This window comes from Phoca vitulina, unplaced genomic scaffold (genome assembly GCF_004348235.1).
Source record: "Phoca vitulina isolate PV1807 unplaced genomic scaffold, GSC_HSeal_1.0 scaffold6, whole genome shotgun sequence".
Taxonomy (NCBI): Eukaryota; Metazoa; Chordata; class Mammalia; order Carnivora; family Phocidae; genus Phoca; species Phoca vitulina.
Genome location: NW_022589709.1, coordinates 66,049,001 through 66,063,686, shown reverse-complemented (window position 1 = coordinate 66,063,686; position 14,686 = coordinate 66,049,001). Strand labels below are relative to the sequence as shown.

Here is a 14,686-nt window from a genome sequence, read left to right as displayed (position 1 = left end):
AAATGTTAACTGCACTCTTAAAAACAAGTATGAACTGGGTGCCTGAGTGGCTTAGTCAAGCGTCTGCCTTCGGCTCAGGTCCATGATCCCAGAGTCCTGGGATTGAGTCCCACGCTGGATTCCCTGCTCAGTGGGGAGCCTGTTTCTCTGCCCCTCTCCTGGTTCGTGCTCTCTCTCTCTCAAATAAATAAATAAAATCTTAAAAAGAAAACATGGGGCACCTTGGGTGGCTCAGTCGTTAAGTGTCTGCCTTCAGCTCAGGTCATGATCCCAGGGTCCTGGGATCGAGCCCTGCATCGGGCTCCCTGCTCAGCGGGAAGCCTGCTTCTCCCTCTCCCACTCCGCCTGCTTGTGTTCCCTCTCTCGCTGTGTCTCTCTCTGTCAAATAAATAAATAAAATCTTTAAAAGGAAAAAAAAAAGTATGAACTTATCAGAAAGAATTTTCTTAATTTTTCCTTATTCTTAAATCTCACTGTGTGGCTGTCTAAACACTGTGCTTCTCCATTTGCATAAAAAATTGATCTAGTGTACAATCTTATTTAGTATTTTTTGTGATTCATCCCTGGTAATTTATCTTTCTGTATATGCTCATTTTTCATTCCGTATCTTTTTGAGTGGCTGTATGAGTTTAGCTGTCGATACGTGGAATAAGATACCAAGGTGCTTACTCTCACTGAGTTTCTATTCTATTAGATGCATTCATGACATGAAAAAGTAATTAGTATTTTGCAGAGAATTTAGACAAGAAGTGACTGAGTGGCTACTTTGGGAGGTCAGGAGAGGTTTCTCTAGGGAAGTGACATTTAACCTGGGACCTACTTGGTAAGGCGTGATCTTTGTTAAAACTGGAAGGAAGAGGGGAAGAATTAGTGTGAAGGCCTAACTAAGGTTGGGAGCGCTGAGCAGGGAGCCCGATGTGGGGCTCGATCTCAGGACCCTGGGATCATGACCCAAGCTGAAGGCAGATGTTTAACCAACTGAGCCACCCAGGTACCCTGAGGATAATAATATTTAAAGATTATTTCTTTGTTTTCCTTCTGGAAGTGAGAATAGATAGTAACTATTTGGATGGTTAGCAGAATAAGCTGAAAGTAAGGTTTATGAATAGTTTTTTTTTTTTAAGATTTATTTGACAGAGTGAGGGAGGGAACATAAGCAGAGGGAGTGGGAGAGGGAGAAGCAGGCTTCCTGCTGTGCCGGGAGCCCGATATGGGGCTCTATCCCAGGACCCTGGGATCCTGACCTGAGCTGAAGGCAGATGCTAAACTGACTGAGCCACCCAGGCGCCCCAGTATGCTTCTTTTTTTTTTTTTTTTTTTAATTTATGTGAGAGAGCGTCCCAAGTGTGCATCGGAAGGGGGGGTGGTAGGGGTTGGTAGAGGGGGAGAGAATCTCAAGCAGACTGCCCACTGAGTGCCAAGGCCCACGTGGGGCTCTTTCCCAGGACCCATGAGATCATGACCTAAGCCGAAACTGAGTCGGATGCTCAACCAACTGAGCTGCCCAGGTGCCCCTTCATTATGGTTTTGAGATTACTTTTAAAAAGGTTTACTTATTTTTTTTTTAAGATTTTATTTATTTATTTGACAGAGCGCGCACATGGGCAGGGAGCCTGACATAGGGCTGGATCCCAGGATCCTGGGATCATGACCTGGGAGCCCAAGGGACATGTTTAACCAAAAGCCGAAACTGAGTCAGATGCTCAACCAACTGAGCTACCCAGGCGCCCCTAAAAGTTTTATTTTTAAAATATGTGGGCAGTGTGAACATTTGTTTTATTCTTTTTATTCCAATTTCTTTCAGCCGTCTTTAAATCCTGAATATGAGAGAGAACCAAATCAGAATAAATCTTTAGCTGCAGGTGTATGGGGTAAGTAATTTTTAATCTATCTTTGAGGGGTATAAAATGTTTGTAGGTTTCACTTTTTTGTGTTTTTAAAAATAAATAGGCTAGAATTAAACTTACTCTTCTAAATATGTTTTTGAGTGCTCAGCTACATAAAAAGGTAGCACTTATCTTTTTAATTAAAAACAAGATATTGGGGATAGAAAGAGTTTGATTTGAAAGACTTGATTTGTGCGTATTAGTACCATTAAGTATACTCATGAGTTCAGTTTTTTTTTTTTAAGGGTTATAAGTTAATGTAATGAATCAATGTCATTTCAAGAGCAGCCTGATAATCTAAGGAAACAAAAAACTTAGTTTAAATTAATTTTTAGTTTTTCACAGTTGAAAACTTACTTAACTGGAAAGATAAGTACTTCTAATCATCCTGTGACATAAAATTAATCTTTTTACTTACAAAAATGGTTATACATAGAGAGTATTAAATAATTGTATAAATTTGCCTGTGGAACTAATCTATGTTTGAAATTATTTGCCTTTTTGATTGTCAAAACTTAATGACATTTTTTGGGTAATGACTCCCTTTTCATTAAAACTGCTGAGTTTAATTTGATAGCATCTTACAGAAGATTAAACTGCACTCATAGTACAAATCAGACAGCTTTTTATAGATTCAAGTGAAGTTTAAAATAATGGAAAAATTTTAATATGAAGATTTGATATCTGAAAAATTATTTGATGCCAAATTCAAAGGTGATGAATCCACTTTGGAACTTCTACACATGTTCATTTGTATTTTCCTATTGAAAATTATCAACTTACCAAAACAAAAGGATTGTGGCTTGTGACAGCATACTAGTCTTAATGACAAAGGCATTATTTTAAACTTTGCCACTTCCTCTGCTGTTCTTTATTGTATTTATGGGGTGATACTCTGGGGAATTACCTTGTTTTCTTTTAATCTCCCGATTTATTTAAGGGCTTTTTGAGGGTGGGGGTGGGGGTGGTCAGACACTTTTGTTAGAACCATGTGAATGGCATTGTTTTTTCTGTATTGCAAATTAGTATTTCTACCACTCTCCCCAGGCCTACACGCCCAGACACACACATACCCAACCAAAAAAATCTCCCAAGCTCCTCTCTTAGGTATGTTTCCTTATTATTCAGTTTTTCTGGGAACAGCTGATTGCTTAAGAATATAGAACCACCTGGAAGGTGTTAAATAGAATCTCTAAGAAATTAGGAATAATTTGGATTTGATTAGAATGAAAGTAAATAAAAAATCAATGTCAGTGAGCATTTGTCATATAAAACTACCTATAGATACTATTGGTACTGATCCTTGCTTAATTTAATAATTTTAGAAATGATTTAAAGGCAAATACATCTTTGAAAATATTGAGAATAAAATGTATTAATATAAAGATTTTGGTTCTGCTGTTTCAGGGTTGGTCTAAGGATTTTGAGCACTAGTTGAAAAGATGTTTAAAAGGAAGATGTACTCTTTACTGTGCCTTAGGTAAACTAAGAAGTGTGTCTGCATTAGAAAAAAGAAAATGGTTAATTGTGGCTTGATTAACTGTTAAATTCCCAGTACTTCCCATAGGAATACAATGAATTTTTCATTGTATTACACTTCACTATTCCTTTCTCACTTCCCCCCTGGGTTCCCAAATACTGTTTTCCCCATTGCAACATTTAAAATAGCAATGTTCCTGAGGAAGACATGAGAGAATTTTAGGAAAGACTTCAGTAGAACTTTTCTAGTGCTACTTCCTTCCAGGTAAGTAAAAATTTAATAACAGAAATGTAATAAGTATTAAAAAAACAAACAAACCAGTTTGTCCCTGAAACTGTCCTTTTGTAGATCAGAAATTGCAAGAGTCTAAGCAATAATATCCCAGCTAAAAAAAAAAGTATCTGAGGGAAAGTAGTTAACCTGCTTAAAATACAGTTACATAAGTTTAATTTTACTTAGAACTTAATTAGCTTTTTTGGAAACACCTTCATGTAGCTTTTATCTGTGACTTCTTTATTATTTTGATCTTAATTAGGATCACCGTTGTTGAGTGCCTAAGATTAATGCTTACTAAAATTATCTCTATGTCCTTAATAATTTAAAACTAAAAAAGGTACTTGAGTGTGCCTGTGACAATTTAAAAATATTACGTTGTGTGACTGATTTATTTGGGAGGTGAGAAAGAGAAAAAATGATGTGTATGTGTTTGTATGCTATTTGAGACACATTAATGACTGTTGATTTGTGTGTTTTCAGAAGTCCTACTGGCTATTTTTGTGTTGATGATTATGTCAGCAATATATTACTGGCAGAAGCTAACATTTAGTACTTAAGATACTAAATAATGAAAAATTTCATTCGCTAGTAATTAACTTAAGCATAGTCTTGTTTCAGCTCAGCATTTATTTTTGTGTCTTTTCCTTGATAACTTGATCTTTCCTGATTTTTGCTCATATTTGATAATGAAGCATTTTTATTTGTTTAGCTTTCTAAAAGCACATTAGTGACTATTTCTTAAAGATGGGTTATTTTCTAGAGAATTCCAGTGATAGTAGCCAAAAGCATATAGATTGAGTGACATGTTATATTGAGTTAGATTATGATGAAAACCAGTAAGTTTTTTTTTTTTTAAATGAACTTTGTAAAATAGAATTAAGAGAAAGGAATAATCCTTCTTGAATGTCTTTGTAAAAGCATTCTTTTGATAGTTTATATGTGGAAATGGCTCCACTTTCCTTTAATATTTTTTATGAAAATCGTTGTTAAACTTGTAACAAGAAGAAAAAGGTATTCCAACACATGTTCAAGGTTGAAAAGGGAAAATTAATAAGATTTTATTAGACAGTTTGACAGAAGTAAATTTCAGTGGGTCAGAGTTAGAAGTATTATTTATTCGTCATGTTAAGTTGTTAATTCTTTGAGAAGTGTGAATAATGTAGGGGACCTTATTAAAAACACCATATCCCTACTGTTGGCATAAATTATACGTTAGTGAATCTCATTTGTTTGAGGCTCACATTTCTATAAATCAAAACAGATTTGTACAGAAAATTTTAAAAAATTGAAAACCAAAAAGATTTAAAACAGCATCAATTTATATAAATCAGAAACATTTAATTTTCTGCATTAAAATTAGTGTTCACAATAGGAAATTGTCTTAATTGCTGTGGTACAGATTGAGTTTGATATTTGTGTATTGTGTCTGATGTGACTAAATTTCCTCTTCAAGTTAGTGTGAAAATTTAATTCACATGTATTTCACCCTTCATTTGGCTATATGCTTTTGTTCACACATTCAGATTGCCTCTTTTCTTAGATCAAGATAATAAGGAACCTAGATCAGTAACTTGGCATCAGAAAACAGTGGACTTTGACCTCACTTGGTAGTATGCACTTACAGGCTTCTCATTCTGAACATTTAGTTATAGGCCTATTAGTAGTATTTTTAGTTGGGGATGGTAAACATTTTGAAGTATTTGGCCTAGCAATACTTTAATTTCCGTTTTCTCCACTGTATAATATAGTGGTTAAGGGTATTTGCTTTGGAATCAGATAGACCTGGGTCCAAACATTAGGTCTTTTACTTATGTAATGGTTATTTAGACTTTGGGCAGATGACTTAATCTGAGTGAATTTTCTGTGAGATGAGGATGGTCGCAAATTTTTTTTTTTTTTAAGATTTTATTTATTTGTCAGAGAGCGAGTACAAGCAGGGGGAGTGGTAGGCAGAGCAGGCAGAGGGAGAAGCAGACCCCTCGCTGAGCAAGGAGCCTGATGTGGGACTGGATCCCAGGACCCCGGGATCATGACCCGAGCCAAAGGCAGACACTTAACTGAGCCACCCGGGCGTCCCGAGGATGATCACAATTTTAATGAGAAAAGCATTGTTAATATTAAATTGTATAAAATATTTAACTATGAAATCAATTTGTTGTATAAAATCCTTGATCCCATTACAGGTGTGTAATGAATGTTAGCTAAGTTATGTTCAAATCTAGTAAGCAGTGCATATTCTAGTAGATTTATTAAAAAGCAAAAGGAATTTCTAAGTGAGAGATCAAAGAATAAAGTAATAAGGGACTGAATCCGAAAATATATTCAAGATACCTACATGGAGAGTAGTGGAAGACAGGATGAAAAATTGAGATGTCCTCTCTTAACTATACATGTTACCAAATTACTTTGTGCTACAGATGGCACTATTTTAATTATAACTTTTTCTCCAAAGAATTGAGCTAGTCCTCCTCCCACCATTGACTTTGTATTTAAGGAAAAGGACTATTATATTCATAAATCTTGGGAGAGCATAAATAAGATAATAAAGGGATATTTAAAGTCAGTTTCTGTTAGATTACAGTTTGTGAGGATAGTGGAAAATGATGGTATGAAAATCTTAAACCAATATTTGCCTTCACGTGTTTGTTTTTTTTTTTAAGATTTTATTTATTTGAGAAAGAGGGGAGGAGAGAGAGAGATACTGAGCAGGGGAGGGACAGAGGGAGAAGCAGACTCCCCCCGCTCAGCAGGGAGTCTGCTGTGGGACTTGATCCCAGGACTCCAGGATCATGACCTGAACCAAAGGCAGATGCTTAACCAACTGAGCCACCCAGGCACTCGCCTCCAGATGTTTTAAACTTATATTTAAAAGAATACCTGCTTATATGAGCTTGAGATAATAAGGTCATGTAATTTGCAGAAGGAAGCACTTTCTAGTTCTTTTTTATTTAAGTGTTAAAGTCTTTCGCCAGTACGTAAATTTTCTCTTTTAAATAATAAGCAGTTTGGGTTTTTTCATATAGTTTACTAGTTGACAAAGTAAATGGAGAAAGTAGAGAAGGAGACATTGGATACTGTTTGAATCCAACAGCTTCAGTACTTTGAAGATTTAGGTCAGGAGAATTTGTAGAGAGAATCTGAACAGATGAACACGTTTGTAAGTACAGTTGACCTTTGGACAATGCAGGAGTTGGGGGCCTTAATGCCCCCTCCCCCCTCAGTCGAAAATCCATGTATAACTTTTGACCCCCCCCAAAAAAACTTCTAATAGTTATTGTTGTTTGGAAGCCTTACTGTTAGCACAGGTGATTAACACATATTTTATATATTACATGTATTATATATTCTTAAAGTAAGCTAGAGAAAAGAAAACCTTAAAACCATAAGGAATAGAAAATTGTACTTTTATTTATCGGGGAAAAAACCTGCATATAGGTGGACTGGTACAGTTCAAACCTTGTTATTCAAGGGTCAACCATAATATAAAGTGAATATAAATGACTCAAATTAAGTTTGGCAACTAGTGCTGCCATCACCCTTTACATTTATGTAATGATTGCTGTTAAGAACACGTTCTTGTTTTTATTTTTATTTAGTTTGAGAGAGGGAGCGTGCAAGTGGGGAGAGGGAGACAATCTAAGCAGACTCCTGAGCTCAGAGCCTGACGAGGGGCTCTATCCCAGGACCCTGGGATCATGACCTGAACTGAAATCAAGAGTTGGATGCTTAACTGACTGAGCCACCCAGGCATCCCCACTTTCTTATTTTTAAATGGTCAGGCTCATTTTATTCAGGATAGTTGCACAGGACTTAAGTTAGTCTGTATTATGTTTATTTCTGTCACAATTTTTTTCATTTTCCGTAATGTTAAATCAACCTAAAATTTGATACAATATTGAAATATAATTGGAAGCGTATTGGGGATAGTATTTGACTTTTCTGGACATTTTTTTTTAGTATTTTTTAAAAAACTTTTCACAGTAACTCTGTGACAGGAACTATTGATTTTCATTTTATAGATGAGAGAGTTCATAAGATTAGAGCAAGATTCTATAAATTTGGTACACAGTACATGTTCTTAACTTGTACTCTAATATTCGAATATGAATGCCTCATGAGTGCATTAGCACCATGTCTGCTGCTTTTCTCTCTCAAAGCCTATCATCTTCCTTTAGGTACCTTTATCATCTTTTACTTTGCTGCTTAGTCTTCTATGATTGATTTATTATGCTTCACCTTTCTTTTTTTTTTTTTTTTTTTTATTAAGTACACTTCATACCTAACGTGGGGCTTGAACTCACGACTCTGAGATCAAGAGTTGCATGCTCTACTGACTGAGCCAGTTAGGCATCCCTTCACGTTCTTTTTTTATAGAGTGTTTTATCTTTGCACTAAAGGCCTTTTTGAGGAAGAAGCCAGAATATTTCTTGCTCTGGATGTCTAAAAATCCAAATTTAGGAAAGTGAATTTTGTAGTCAGGTATTATGTTGAGGCTTAAAGATAATGTACCTGTTTTGCTTATCTGTTCTCTTTCTCTTTGACCTTTTAATTTTTATTGTTTATGCACAAAATATTTTACTTTTTTTCTTTTCCTCGAACCTTCAGCCTTCCATGTGGGATCATTTTCCTTCTGCCTGCGGTACATTGTTTAGGATTTCCTTTAGTAGGGATATTTTCTTAGTGGTTGATCTTTGAACAAAAGTTTCACTTCTGCCCTCTGCCATGTATGGTTTTTTTCAAGTCCTGTTTATAATCCAAGATTTTGTAAGGTTGATTAGTCCCATCCTCAGCTGTTAGGTTCCTTTGTGGATACGCTAAAGTTTTTTTATTTCTTTCTCTAGAAGTGTGGGGTTGGCATCACCTCTTGCAGATGACCCTTTTCCTGTTGTATTTGTTTTTTTCCCTCATTATAGTAATTTTAACATAAGGACCTACTATAAGGTAAAGAAGATAAATGTGTGCTTAATCGGCCATATTGAACTGGAAGTGCTTATCAGTCATGTTTGAATTTCTTTAATTGTGGTGTACTGATAGAAATGTCCTCTGCTTCAACACTTGAATTTCTCTGAGACCTTGAAACTTAATACCGTTTGCATTTCCCAGCACCATTCATTCCCGATTCCTGAGTTTCATTTAGAGTTTGAATACCAGGCTGTTAAGAATTTCTCTTAAATTTGAATTTTAAGAATTGCTAATTTATCTTTTTTTTTTTTTTTTTACAATTTTATTCACACTGTCATCATCTGTTTACCAGAAGTAATAATTGCAAAACTTAAATTGTTTAGTGCTATTTCTAGCATTCTGCATTCACCTGTGTTTGAGATCTTTATTCTTAATTTTTGTTTTGTTGACTTAATTTTGTACGTTCTTTAGAAAAGCTGTATATTGCTTATTTAATTTCTGTGTTGTGTGCCTGAAGATTTCTTTCTTAGCCTTTATTTCTTAGGTCTTTTAAGGCCTCCAAGAAGTTGGAATGTTTGCCTTAGTAGGTGAGCCATATGTTTAACCTGTGCAAAGATTTGCTGTTTGCTGTAGGTCCTTGTTCTTTTGTACTTCACCATTAAAATAAATGAAGCATCGTACCAGCTGTATATTTTGAGGAGTTTGAAGCCTCAGATAAACTTTGAGAGTACCTTCATGTCCCTCCAAATCCTTGTGTAGTTTAGATTTTGAGATGATTTAGTAGAAAGTTTGGTTTAGTTTGTTTGAGGTTGGGCATCCTCACAAACATGTAGGCAACTTGTGATGCTAATTTTGATTTAGATTTTCTAAGCTTTCTCCCCTTAAGTTCATTCTTTTACTCTAAGCTCTCCAACTATGCAACTGATACTTTGGGAATTTTTCTAAGGGAGGAAACACTTCACCACAATAATTGTGAACATGCGCATGTGTAACACCTACACTAACTAAACTCTAGGGGTATACATAAACTAAACTCTGTGGGCAGTTTTTCATATTTTAACAACTGCAGTTTTCTTGAGAAAAACGCTTTGAGTTAGCAGCTATTCATAGTACTATCTTCAGAAGGGTTGAACTCGTTGCCCTGTAACTTTTGCATAATGCCTTCATTGTAGTTAGATGGCCAATAAATATTTGAATGACTTGGTATTGTGAAAATAGAATTCTATTTTTTGTTAGTCATAACTTTAGTAGAAATTTAGAAATAGAGGGACTGTAGTTTGTTTATTGGTAATAACTATATAAGTGAGATAAGAATGAGAAGGAATTAGGAAAAATGTCTTTTTAAAATGGAAAAGGCAAAAATATAATGTACTTTATCTTCCAAGTCTTAGGCACAACTAGGGTGAAATTTGCATTTAAAAAAATTAAAAATATATTAGAGTGTAAATTAATCTTGATTTGGTCATAGTTAATATTCTAGGCCACTGTTGAGCTGAAATCATCTGTATTACTTGACATTGCTCAGTTCTTGCTATATTCTGTTTGATTATGTTGTAGCTTTTATTTCTGAAGCAGGAATATAGCTCATACTTATTTAGCTTAATTATTTTACCCAGGAAGCAGCTATTATTTTTAAATATAATCAAGGTTTGGAATATGCTGTTTTTTGGGTGATTTAATTTTATGCTAAAATTTAAGCTGTGTGTAACTCTTGCTTGTGCTTTATTTATGCAGAATATCCTCCGAATCCTAAATCTAGAGCTCCAAGGATGCTGGTCATTAAGAAAGGTAATACAAAAGACTTACAGCTATCTGGATTCCCAGTGGTAGGAAATCTTCAATCACAACCAGTTAAGAACGGGACTGGTCCAAGTGTTTATAAAGGCTTAGTCCCTAAACCTGCTGCTCCACCTACAAAAGTAAGTTCTAAATTGTTAAAATGCAAGTTTTAAGTTGGTACCAATCTGAGTTACTTAGGAAAAGAATGTTAAAAATTTTACACCAAAGTGAGGGGGTTGTTGGTGGGGTACTGACTTTTAAGTGGGAAGAGTTGGCTCATTGTGTGTCATTAATTTTAGTTACCTTTTAAATGGTGTGTTTGTCCATGTATATGTTTTCTTGTTTCACTAGTAGTAAATGGAATCTAAAATTTCGTTTTGCCAGATGAATCTATGATATATATGCTTAATAATATATAGTGCTGTTACCTTGGTGTTCAGTTTTATGTTTTTGGAGCTCCCACTTGTGTTTTTTGATAAAGCAAACCTAACTTTAGGTTGATAAAACTTTGAAAAAATAACATTGCAGCCAGATGTTTTTATCTGAATGCCAGCCTTTGATTTTATATGTAGGAAAAGATAGAAGAGAAATATGTAGGAATGATTAAGATGTAATACAAAAATAATTGTTTTATGAGTTGTATGTGTAGTCATTTTTATACTATAGGGTTCACTTTGTTATTTTCCGTATAATCTGTTTTTGAAACACATTAATGTTTGTATGTTTTTCTTTAGCCTACACAATGGAAAAGCCAAACTAAAGAAAATAAAGTTGGGACTTCTTTCCCTCATGAGTCTACATATGGTGTTGGCAACTTCAATGCTTTTAAATCAACTGCCAAGAATTTTAGTCCATCAACAACTTCAGTGAAAGAGGTATGTCATCTGGAATTATTCCTGAGGAATGCAGCATATTTTAATTATGATAATTTAATTAACGGTGGGCAGAAGGCATAGATTCATTAAATGAATATATTAAAATGAGGTATTTCCGTTCTTTCGGAAGACTTGCTTGAGATACTTTGATCTTTGCTAATCATTTTTGCACTTTTAAGTAGGAATAATTTAAATATTTTTAAACAAAATTCCCAAGTATCCTAAAATGTAGAGAAAATAATACAATGAAATGCCCACTTAACAATCAGCCACAAGTACAAATTTTTAAAAGAATTATGACAATTGCAATTTTGACATTTGTGATAGTTATGTTATGCTGTAAGATTGAACCTTGACTAAAAATGAGGATTTGTATCATACAGTCTTTTGGGGATGATGGACATTTTATTAGTGTTAACACTCAAGGGGCCAGAGAGGAGGAAGAGAAAGATGAATATTGTTATTTTATGGACTTTGAATGCCTGGTAGCTTAAGTATCTCTATTGGACCAAGTTTCTGAAGCTTCTAGACCAGGGAGTTCCCTGATTAGTTCAGGGTCAAAAGGCATTTGTTTCTATGTTGCTACACTTGAAATTGCCCTGTGTACTGTACTGGAACATCATAGCCCCTCATTTAGTGGTATGTTTGTATGTATGTATGTATGTAGGTATGTATTTATTTATTTAAAGATTTTATTTATTTATTTGAAAGAGAAAGAGAGCACATGAGAAGGGGAGGGGCAGAGGGAGAAGCAGACTCCCCGCTGAGCAGGGAGCCTGATGCGGGACTTGATCCCGAGACTCCAGGATCATGACCTGAGCCGAAGGCAGTCGCTTAACCAACTGAGCCACTCAGGCGCCCTACTGGTTTTTAATAAACCAGTAAATTTAGAAATTCAGAACTGGGATGAGAGGACCAGCATTCTCAGCTGGTAATAGTGGGTTAGATTCCTTATCGTCTGTAGACATTATTGCCAACAGTTAGGCATTATGGTAATTTTCTTTGGCTAAAAATCCTGTGACACAGAGTTTTAACATTCTATTTTCTATTGTATTCCACTGTCAAAACAAAACACCAAAAACAAAGGGACTCTAGTACATGTCCCTCCCCATCTCCCTCCTGCTCTGCCACAGACATTTTCCTTGGTGAAATCCTACCTGATAAACTCTCTGTGTATCTGTTTGTAAATAATTATAAAATAGATTTTATTGGAGTTGTTTAAATTAGAGCCTTAGAACCCTGTCCTATATGTATTATAGGCGTATTTAAATAGGTTTACGATCTGTTTTATAAAATTATATTTAAGCTTTCAATTTAGAACAATAGTTGTTAGTAGTGTCAGATCTTAATTGTTTTATGGGATAAGAAAAAGAATTTTACTCATTCAGTGGGATAAAACAGGGATAGAGGAAAAATAAGACTTTAAAATCAATTTTGTATTGTGAGTAGGGTGAAATAGGAAGTTGTGGTAGTTAACTTTATATTGATACTGTCTACATATTTATTAATATTTCTGAATTTTTTTCTTAGTGTAACCGCTCAAATTCCTCTTCACCTGTTGACAAACTTAATCAGCAGCCTCGTCTAACCAAACTGACACGTATGCGCACTGATAAGAAGAGTGAATTTTTGAAAGCATTGAAAAGGGACAGAGTAGAAGAGGAACATGAAGATGAAAGTCATGCTGGCTCAGAGAAGGTAACTCTTGGTTTGACATTAACATATCATTGAAATATTTGGGAGATACCATTTAAGACCTTTGAATAAACTTTAATCAAAATAGTCATCTCTGTTAAAAAAAAAAAAAGTCATCTCCCTGAAAGCAAGGCTAGTTTACTATTTGTATAAAGAATGACTTCTTTCTGAAGTAGATTTTTATCATTCTTTTGTTCTCTGCAGAATGATGTTTTCTTCTCTATTGTCCCTTCTTGCCTACTTTATTCCTTTTGATGGTGTTTGTTGAATAAATGTGAAGACATAGAGTTGGAAAGGCGTGGGTATCCTTCACAGCTTAATTTTATATCTTTGAGAAGGTCTCCTAAATTTAATGGTTATAATACTTACTATATGGAGATCTAACCAGAATCTCTTAAGGTTTTCAACAGCTATATTCTGTAACTCATTCTTTTTTTTTTTTAACTCCCTAAAAATCAGGATGAGGATTCATTTAATTTGCATAACAGCAATAGTACTCACCAAGAAAGGGATATAAACCGAAACTTTGATGAAAATGAAATTCCACAGGAGAATGGCAATGCCTCAGTAATTTCCCAGCAGATCATTCGGTCTTCAACCTTCCCACAAACTGATGTTCTTTCCAGTTCACTTGAGGCAGAACACAGGTTAGTACTCATTTTTACTTTTTTCTCTGCATGTTTTACATCCAGGATTTTAATATTAGTATAGAAATGTTGTGATTTATTTAAGTTTTATTGAGCTGTTTACCACAAATTTCGCCTATTTTAAGTGTACAGTTAATGATTTTTAGTATATTCAGAGCTGTGCAACTGTCTTCACATTCTGATTTTACATTTCTATCTCCCCTAAAAGAAACCTTGTGGTCATTTGCATTTATTTCTCCTTTTTCCTCTATGTCTTAGGTAACTACTAATCTGTTTTTTTTATAGACTTGCCTTTGCTGGATATTTTATATACATAGAATCATATATTGGTGTTTTATGTCTGGCTTCTTTCACTTAGCATAATGCTTTCAAGATTTATTTTGTAGCGTGTGTCACTACTTTGTGTGTCTTTATTAATAGTACACTGTATAGTCTCTTATCACATTTTGTTCATTAGTTTTGATGGGTATTGAGTTGTTTGTACTTGATGAGTATTCTGGATAATGCTACTGTAGGAACATTCATGTCTAACTTTTTGTATGGACATGTTTTTCGTTCCTTTGGTGGGTGGATATCAGGAATGGAATTGCTAGGACATAAGCTTAACAGTTTGAGACTGCCAAACTATTTTCCAAAATGACTGTACCATTTTACATTCTCATCAACAATATATGAAGGTTCCAGTTCTGCATATTTTCACCAACACCTTTTACCATCTGTCTTTGATTTAGCCATTCTAATGGATATGAAGTATCTTTTTGTGGTTTTTAATAATGCATTTCACTTTAAAAATCAGTGTTGACCGTCTTGAGTATCTTTTCAAGTACTTGTTAGCCATTTGTATGTCTTCTGTGAAGAATACCTGTTGAAATTCATTGCCCATTATTAAATTGTATTATTTGTCTTATTGAATTGTATAAGAGTTCTGTATATATTTTTTTAATATAAGTCCATAATCATATATAATTTGCAGATATTTTTTCCCATTCTGACTTTTTTTTTCATTTTTTCAGTGGTGCCCTTTGAAATATAAAAACATTACATTTGGTGAAGTCATTTTATCAGATTTTTTCCCCTTTATTCCTTTTTGCATGTTTCGTTCATGGTGTGAGGTATAAGGGTCCAAATTAATCCTTTTCCATGTGG

At 34.6% G+C, this 14,686-nt stretch overlaps 1 protein-coding gene across 2 annotated transcripts in view; it reads left to right on the top strand.

Moving 5' to 3' along the window:
• Positions 1-14,686, top strand: part of GPBP1 (GC-rich promoter binding protein 1) — a 71,419-nt gene that overhangs the window by 45,333 nt on the left and 11,400 nt on the right. Inside the window, exons 6-11 of one of the 2 annotated variants that reach the window (XM_032404390.1) lie at positions 1,805-1,871; positions 2,934-2,993; positions 10,279-10,463; positions 11,058-11,198; positions 12,729-12,896; positions 13,353-13,540. In XM_032404390.1, coding sequence (XP_032260281.1) covers positions 1,805-1,871; positions 2,934-2,993; positions 10,279-10,463; positions 11,058-11,198; positions 12,729-12,896; positions 13,353-13,540 — 809 coding nt within the window. The remainder of the gene's footprint in view (positions 1-1,804; positions 1,872-2,933; positions 2,994-10,278; positions 10,464-11,057; positions 11,199-12,728; positions 12,897-13,352; positions 13,541-14,686) is intronic. The other variant, XM_032404391.1, reaches the window with a different exon arrangement.